Source organism: Cottoperca gobio, chromosome 10 (genome assembly GCF_900634415.1).
Source record: "Cottoperca gobio chromosome 10, fCotGob3.1, whole genome shotgun sequence".
Lineage (NCBI taxonomy): Eukaryota > Metazoa > Chordata > Actinopteri > Perciformes > Bovichtidae > Cottoperca > Cottoperca gobio.
In genome coordinates, this window is record NC_041364.1 from 1,938,929 (window position 1) to 1,948,611 (window position 9,683).

The following is a 9,683-nucleotide window of genomic DNA, read 5'->3' on the forward strand; positions in this document are numbered from 1 at the left end:
AGAACAACATTCCTGCAGCAACCGTTTGATTGTCAGAAGTGTTCTGCAAATACACAGACGGCTCTCAGTTGATGAATGATTAATAATCAGTCATCATATGTTCAGCATATTCTAGATGTAAGACATGTCTTTGAACGCTGAAGCATTCAATTTAGTTTCAGCAGATAAAAGTTTGTACGTAGCATAAATATAAAAACAACAGAAAGAAATATGATTGTTTTATTGAAATGTCATACATGTTACATGTCACAACTTTATGAAAGAAAATGGTTGTGAATTTGAACTGTATATATAAGTATATACTTAAAATAATGTGTTTAATGCACCAAGTCTGGTGGCAGAAACAACTAAAGCTACGAACACAGATCTGAGTTTATCCCCAGCTGGTCGTTCTCCCTTTGAGTTTGTGTGTGAACAGAACGGAAAGGCAGGTTGATTTCTGAAGCACTTTTCAACAAGTGTTTTACATAAGACATGAATGTTAAGCACTTAGAATTTAAAGAGAAACCTCAGTGTCCAGAAAGGCTTTAGTGAGGACTGTTATAGACCTGGACTGCCTCCACTCGGACCACCTGTAACAGTATTCAGCCTGTGCTTATAACTCTGCTCCTCCGAACCTCATACACCCTGCAGCAAAGACCGAGGCCCTTTCAGACACGGACATCTTTTCTCCTGTAATGTTTGGGGATTAAAGGAGCCCGATAAAGACAAACAAAAGTCTAGTTTATATTCAGTTACTGAACACAAAGCATTGTGTGCACCCTTCATGTAGCCTGAGCATTCCTGTGTTACACAAATAGAAATGATTGGACCTCCATCCTTTAAACGATAATGACTTATCATTTATTTCATAAATAAACTGGCTTGTGGTTTGATGAGCCGATCTCTTCCATTATTCAACAGACACACTTGAGGCAGTGTGTATTAATCTCACGTGGCATTCACTGCACTAGTTGTTCTTGAACTCAAACTTTGCTCCCATTCATCAACGAGCTGACAATCGTGTATTTACCAATCTGTTGCAACAGTGGGTATTATTGTCACCCTCAGCAGACATGTATTGTAGATAAACATAAAGTACTTTATCAAAGTGACACATTCAGTATAGGCCTGCCAGGTTATAATAAATCCAGAGCTGAGATTTGTTCCAAAATGAGTTCCTCCACTTCAAAAACACGACCAATGATCTTCTGAAATAACTGACGGAACTGTTAAAGGAAAAGAAAAAGTTATGGTAACAAGAAGATTGAGAGTCATGAGAGATTAGTGCGGTTTGGTGTCCAGTTGCAACAGTTCAAGGTAACTGGCAGTCGTATCTCAAAGGGCCCGATAGGAACACATTCACAGTGTATACATGTGTACGATGCAGGCTCTGCACTTTGGAAACATGAAGGCTGCACAATGGAAAGTAAACAGAAGTTCTGCCTGTCTGCACATGTTCATTTACTGCTATATGGCTTTGTAAACATGAGCAAGTCTCCCACAGGACAAAGAAACTTCACCTCATTCTCTGGTATTACAGTTAGTTACAGTACATTCTCTGATCTGTGAGTTGTCATCACAAAAGCTACATACATTGTATTTAAGAATGAAGACCTTCAAATGATTTCTTGTGTCAAACTAAACTGAAACTCTGATACAGAGTTCCCTTAAAACATTTCTTCTCACTCTTTTGCACATATCCCAACCAACAACACAAGATCTGCACCAAGGAATCCACTAAGTTCTCTTTTCCACCAGGAGTGCAACGTGTGGACAATATAATATATTTAGCTAACTATGGTCCTCGCTGTTAAATAACTCAGTCTGCTTGTGACTCAATTGTAGGGACATTAATAGTGCAATTAAAGCCTTGATACACTGTTATACAGTAGATTTAGAAAATAAACTGCTATTGTACCTCTACATTAGGTACGGTTTTAAATGGAGTTAGGCTGTGACTCTAAATAATCCTGTGTATGTAGTATTGCTGGGTGACTGCTCATCTGGGTGTAGAAATATCTTTGGCTCCATTTCTCTGAGGAAGACTTCAAACTGTTGAGCATTTAATATGCTGAAACTATTAAATAAAGGATTGTCTGCAGCAGTTCTGTCGGATCGATGTGGGCACTTCAGCAATCACTGTAAGCAGTACAAGGCACAGAGGCAACAATTACTTTTCTTTTGTGTTGTGCGATTTGCACAGCTGCATACGTGTAAACAGATACATTTGGTAGATAGATCTTTTTAGCATTTGCTATCATGATCTCCGTGAGGAGCGGAGAGGCTCTGGACGTAGCTGACGGCGTCTGCGATGGTGAAGAATATGATTTGGTCACATCCTTTTTTCTCGGGGTAGTATCCCCCTTTTTCCAGTGCGTCCAGCACTGAGGTGTTACACTGGGCCAGGACCACCTTGATCCCAAGTTCTGCATAATCTTTGCGGACCTCTTTCAGAGCGTTCACTCCAGCTGTATCTAGAAACGAGATGGCGCTGCAGTCGATCACCAAGCTGCGTAAGCCACGTGAGGATTTGTTGTTGAGCATCAAGGTTACAGTCGCACCAGCTTCAACCTCTTCCTGTTTACCTGCACCCTCCGCTGAGTTCATGTTTGGGACTCCTGCTACTTCTTCCTGCTGTTTGTTCTTCTTGAACTTCATTACCCGGGTTTTCTCCTTCACTGGATCAAGCCCTACACACTTGTAGAGAGATCTTTTGAACAAGCTCTGGTTGGCGTAATAGATTGGAGCATCGTATCTAAAAACAGCCACCCCGGGTTGTGTCCGAAGGCCGCGGTAAGACGACAGGTCCTCATAATGCTCCCTGGTTGTAGCCCGGCCAAGCTCCAGGACCTGGGCTTGCTGAGTTCGGCCCAGGACGCAGAGGGCTGACACCAACACCCCCACGAGCAGACCTAGCTCCGTGTTGACCAGCGCCGAGGTTGCCATGGTGATCAGCCAGATGGCGGTATCGATACGGTTGACGCGCCACATGCTGGGAATGTCGACGAACTTTCGTAAGGCTCCGCGAAGGTTAACCAGGATGATGACGGCTAATACGCATCTGGGCAGGAGAAGGAAGCAAGAAGACGAGCAGGAAAGGTCAAAGGTTAGAAAGCACCTCATCAGTGCGAGTGAAGGAGGTTACAAGTTCTCTCAGAATATACGTTTACGTGACCAGTAATATTAGTGTGCGTGTAAACGTAGTCCATGTTATCTTTTGCCATTTAAACTGTTTGTTATCTCAGACCTCGTAAAGAAAGAACTCTTGAGATACCACAGTAGCAGAACGAATCGGCTCAAGATAAAAGGGGTATAATAAAAAGAGATAAGGAACAATGATAAAACATAGGCTGGCCTCAACGATGAAGACATTACATGTGATTAGTGAAGCAGCGAGCGTGTTCGTGTGCGGGCGTGTACATAGACAACACCAGCGTAGAAGCACATGAACAGCAGTCAACAGCTATAATCACAATAGACGCTGATCAAGACTCAAACAAGTCTCAAAGTCTTTGGGTGAAAAGTCCCAATTACCTCTCTATGATCTGTACTAAACTGTTCCCTAAAGACACTTGAACCAGCACAGCTTCTGCAGAGTGAGCAAGTTCATCATTAACTCTGAACTATAGGTTATCTGTATTTGTCTAAGTCTAACCTTGAAACCTCTTCTCATGGTAAACGAGATAAAAACAAACGATTAAGTAAACCCATAAACTAGAAAGAAAGTCTTGAATCCTAAAACAAACTGGAACATTGTGAAGTGAAAAGTAACGTCATGTGTTCGCTCAGCACCAACACGTGCATGGCTCTACATGTGGCCGGTGATGTTTGCTCTATAATGATGATTCTCCTCAACGTGCATTTTATAGATTAGAGATAAACACTGTCCCTGGTGTGAGGAGCTGAGAGAAGCCCGACTGTTGAAGAGAGAAATTACTGCTCAAGCAGCTTCTGCAGAAGTATGTATTATATTTAGGAAAGGGTTACAGCTTGGACGTCTTAGACATGCAGGGTTTGCTCTTGACTTACTAAATGTGCATCTCCTGCACATATGGTTTATCTGCTTTATGCACCGCTGATTTCTCTTATCATGCCATGTGATTGTATTCCTGTCATTGTAAATGTTTTATGTGTTATAACGTGTGTAAATGTTAGTAATGTCAAAACATTTAGGTTCATCATTCTATTGATAAGAGCATGCAGGTTGTCATCATCACAGTTAATGGTGTGGTATGCTTACTTTTGAAGGGAGTAGAAGAGTGGTGCAATAACCAGCAGCACCAGCAGAAGGACGAGGGCGCTGACCAGCCCGGATATCTGAGTCTGGCACCCTGTCGACTCCTTGACGAGGGTCTTAGTTAGCGCAGCACTGGTGGTGAAGCAGCGGAAGAACGATGGCAGGATGTTGCAGAAGCCGATGGCGTACATCTCCTGGTTGGCGTCCACTGTGTAGCCGTGCTTCTTGGCAAACATCTCTGACAGTGAGACGGTGATGGCGAATCCCACGATGGCAATGGAGAAGGCATCAACAGCCACATTGGGGATCAGAGTCCACAACGGCAGCTGTGGAGGGAGGAAGCCTGTGGGGATGTTACCAGCCACGCCAGACCCATAGTCGGTGTTGAAGTGGCCGAAGTGAGAAGCCAGCGTCGCAATTACAACCACAAAGAGTTCGAAGGGAATTGGAGCCTGGGTAAGGGGGGGAACAAAGACAACACACAATGAAACATTAACCTAACCCCAGACAACTAATCTTATACTCTCTCTAATAAACAAGCAGCTTCAAGATGTACTGGAACTTAACTATCTCAAGCCATATTCTGTATTGATCACGATACTGTACATAGTTATGAGCCCAGAACGAATGGAACAGGAACCTTTGAATGTAATCTTGGTCAACAAGGACTAACATCTGAAAACTAATCTACGCTCTGTTTACCTTTAGCTTGGCTTTGAAGCGATCGTTGAGCTCCTTGGTAGGCAACAGTATCAACAAACACACCAAACTGGTCACCAGGTCACACATGTTGGTGTTTTCCAGGTTGGTGAGCAGACTGTACCAGGTCTTAAACAGAGTGAACCAGCCCTGGGGCCTGGGGATCTTCAGGCCCAGAACGTATTTGAACTGGGATGTGAGGATGGTGAGGGAGGCTCCTGTAGCGAAGCCACTAAGTAGGGAGTCGGAGAGGTAGACTGAGACGAAGCCTACCTGCAGAACACCCATTAGCACCTGAGAGAAAGAGAGAAGCATGAGGAAGATATTCTTGTCTTCAAAAATGTTCAATGCAGTTTATTGATGCAGCCATGGAGAAGAATACAAAAGCAATTGTTTTTATAAGTATGTGATCGTTTGTCCAGTGCATAAGATCCCCCCCACACTCACCTGGTAAACTCCAGCAGTGAATGTAACTGTAGCTCCAACTGTGATTGCATAGCAGCTTCTGTCACAGACCACCCCCAAACTGCCATTCCCCTGGCCAGCCAGCAGGATGGCAGTATCGTTACTACTGATGCTGTCGCTTTCTGTGAGGTATCCTGCCAAAGCTAACTCTCTATCCACCACCTGACCCACAAGCAGGCACAGCACCCCAAAGATCCCCACTGAGATGTGTCTAGAAGTGCCTAAGAGAGGTATAGATGATGGAGGCGAAGAAAGAAGTATAGAGACCATATATGGGGTCCTGACTAGGCCAATAAGGAGTATGCTATGGACTGCGGGACCAATAGGACCCCGACAATCAGCCCTGACATGACATCGCCCAGCAACCATTCCCTGAGCTGGTAGCGCGGCAGCCACTTCAGGATCGGGACGAAGCCCAGTATTTTGGATTTAGCTTTCTTTGGGGTGCACGAGCAGTGTTTCTTTAGACGATGTGACACAACGGTTTGCCAGCTTTTGGCTGTTTGTTTTTCCACCCTTTCCAGAATGAGAGGCTGCTGCTGGGCGCTCTCGGCTCCATCTTCTGCTGTTGTGCAGCATTCATCGCCATGAGTCATGGTGGAGCCCTTATCTGTGGGGATTTAAAGACAAAGAGTTCAGTTTAGCCAATAACATTTTATATAAGGACTTATAACTATACATATCTGCACCTCACTATAATAACAACCTTATATGAGACAAGCAGTGTGGAAGGAGGTGGACGGTGAGCAGGAGTGCGATCACATGTCAGGTCCGTGGGGGGAGGCCTGACTGCATATTTCTGACATTTTGCTGAGGCCGAGAAATATTTCTTCCTCCTGGATGTTACATCACAATACAGATATGACACTTCCCCTTATTCATACAATTTAGCTTACGCATTTAGTGAACCGCAGACTGAAAAATGACCCTTACTGATAATCACCAGTACTGATAACTACCAAACCAAGGACAAAGTGAGCAGGACCCATGTACTATATGTTATATTGCTATACAACCTTGACACATTTGGGTCATAATGCAAACTTCAGCTACTTAGTGACTCCATCTTTATTCATAATGAATGTACACTTTGCATTTTCAGTTTTTTTTTCAAGGTTCTGGGTTTAATTGGATTAGTTTTATTAGGCCTAGTTTACTGCTGTTTAAACAATATTAAAATGACAATATTTCTATGTGAAAACAGATGAAACTGGAGAAAGAATGGGTTATAACGAAAGTGTAACACAAAACTATCACTTGATCACATTTTAAGCTTTTACGTGTGTGTGTGTGTGTGTGAGTGTGTGTGTGTGTGTGTGTGTGTGTGTGTGTGTGTGTGTGTGTGTGTGTGTGTGTGTGTGTGTGTGTGTGTGTGTGTGTGTGTGTGTGTGAATACATTAACACGGAGGTACGTGGCGTTGGAAATGACTTTGGCTGCAGATGTAAAGCGTTCTCAGAATGACAAGGTAACAGGATTACAGTGGTCTTAACTTGTGTGTTTCCTGAGAGAAGTGTGTGTAGTGATGCTAAGGAGATTATGTGTTAATAAGGTTACTGTGAAGTAACGTTAGCGACATCCTTAAAGCCCAGCTGTACGTGTGTATCCGGGAAACATATCAACAAGTCCAAGTGTATTAAACTACAGCTAGTTATATATGACATTCTCTATCGAAACATTCACAGTTAAAGTTAATTGCGATAACGTGTGTCCCACTATCTCCAACTATCTGTGTAACTATCCAGGAGGTGCCTGAGCAGAGCTATGAATGGGACCATTGTAAACAAGTTATCAACGTGGACACCAGCTGAAACTTTACTTAAAGAAACTAACACAACAGTGTGCTCTTCCACAGACACACACACACACACACACACACACACACACACACACACACACACACATATATCATGTTGATGTGTAGAGTAACTGACCTGTGCTCAGAAGTTAGTAAGGTTGTGTTCAGGTTCAGCCGAGTGTCATTCCGCCTTAAATTCATTTTACACCGGAGCTCCGTGCGTGATGACGTCACATGGAACGCGTGTTCCGTGACGTTTCATGACCTGCTGAGACCAAGATGATCTATGTAGGAAGATGCATCACGTGGGGGCAAAATCACTCCATACAATACAACTACAATAAGTTAAATCATATTACAGAACTAATGGCAGATTGTTTTACTTTGTTTGTATTATAGTAAGATAACAAGGAGGTTTACTTCAGAATTAAGTGTATCTTTAAAGGCACGTAGTGCAAAAGAAACACCACAAGAGGACATTCAAATACAATGAAAAACAGTCATTGAAGAGCTAACAACAGAACATGAAAACAAGCTAATACAGAATAAGTGTTTAATACAAGAATAAAACTTCCAGTGCAGTGTAAGAAATGAATCATGATTTGATTTAATAAAAGGCAGGGGCAAACAGAAACATGTTCAGCCTTGATTTGAAAAGAACTGAGTTGCGGCAGACCTGCAGTTCTCTGGGAGTTTGTTATATATATGGTGCATAAAAACTGAACACTGCTTCATAATGTAGCAGAAGATCAGAAATGTATTCTGGACCTACACCATTCACTGTTTTATAAACCAACAGTAGTGTAAAGACCTCAGAACTGGAGCGCTTCCTGGTGCACACATGCAGTCACTCCATTTCCACGATTGAATGACTGAATCAAAACCTAAAACCCTGAACTTTTATAAAATAGAACAACTGTGGAAAACCAGACAATGTAGAAATATCTGAAATATACAGTAGTGAGGTGTCAATGTGAAGCTGTCCTCCCACCCCTGTCTACTCAAGACTAATAAGCCGATTACTCATGTAGCTCCTGTTACGGTTGGTGCTGCGGTATCCAGGAATAGTGAGCGCTCTTCTTGCTTTGCAACTCTCTGAACATGCCCACATTGATGGACACCATACAAGTGAAACCAGCTGTACAATGCTGAAGGGTTTATTTAGGGATCACCAATGATATGACTTCTGGTCTTGCTGTTTGTTATTCTCACTCTCAGGTTCCTTAGCGAGGGTGTCAGGGTGCCTGAGTTGTGCAGTTCATCACCACAGTGGGAGATACATGATGCAACATGAGCTGTAGGAGTCACACACATGTGTAATACTGTGACATAACCAACACTACTGGACACTGTGCAATAGGTAACTCAGGGTGTGTCAAACACGGAGGCCGGGGGTCCTGGTTACACTCACAGTTTGGCTAAAGGTTCTACTAATTAATGACAACATTTTACGAACCCTAACCCGCTTTATTTTACATTGCAAATGTGCACAGTAACACACACTATAAATGTTAAAGTGTGGTGACATTATATATGTTCTTCACCTTCGACCCTGAACTTCTAATACTGATAAAGTTAGAAAATCATTAACATACAAATAGGATTCTTTTTACGATTTGATAAAATGTGGCCACTTACCCATGTACATATGCACTAAGTCTGTCTTCGATCCAATAATGTGCCGGGCTTAACAGTTCAACATGTGCAGACTTAGACTGGAAAAAGGAATGTATTTTATTTTGGCCCTTGTTCTTGGAATGAGCTGCAGGATGGACTCCAGCGAGATTCCCTCTGGACAGTTTCAAACGAAGGTTGGCAGATGTTTCTGTCACACACTCGTCTTGTTGTGTCTTGTGTGTTATGCACACAACGTCTTCTGTTGATGCATCTGCTTAAATAAAGGTTTAATAACAATAACAATAACCCGTAATCAACTTCTCCCTCACATGGTCCAGAGTCTTATTGTATGGTAAACATGTTGTATCATCTTCTGTACGCAGCCTCGGTGTTACTTTCATGATGAGCTGCCTACGCTTGCATCGGGATGGATAGCAAAGGATGTGATGAGACTCCTTGTTATCACGGGGATCGTTTGTAGCTGACATGTATTCAAGGAGAGGAAACAACCATCTTTTAACGCTTTGCAGCTCCCAGGGATCAGTTTATTTAACAAGGACAGACTTCAGGGTGAAGTGTCACTTAGACATATTGTTATCTTATTGGCTAAACACATCAATAGGCAAACTCCGATCCTTTGGCTGTTGAAAGAAAACTTTCACTCTGATCCGACTAGTTTACCGAACCAAGCGTCTCTGGAAAACCAGCCACAGCTGTGACGTGAGCTTTCACTTCACAAATGTCACCAAATGTTACAAAACATGATTTCCATCCCTTTCTTCTTCTCCCGTTTGCAGACTGTAGGACTGTGTTTGGATCTGCTCGTTGAACTACACATCCATTTAAGAAATGTTTATCTGATACTCCTAAAAGCTTTTGGGTGAAAG

At 42.8% G+C, this 9,683-nt stretch overlaps 1 protein-coding gene across 1 annotated transcript; it reads right to left on the reverse strand.

The window, feature by feature from the left end:
- Positions 1–201: 201 nt before the first annotated feature.
- Positions 202–6,385, reverse strand: slc26a2 (solute carrier family 26 member 2). Its single transcript, XM_029442329.1, is given in 7 exon segments — positions 202–3,043; positions 4,223–4,671; positions 4,922–5,212; positions 5,366–5,611; positions 5,613–5,669; positions 5,671–5,993; positions 6,090–6,385. Coding segments are annotated over 6 exon segments (2,169 nt in total). The 5' UTR covers positions 5,980–5,993; positions 6,090–6,385; the 3' UTR covers positions 202–2,226.
- Positions 6,386–9,683: the final 3,298 nt, after the last annotated feature.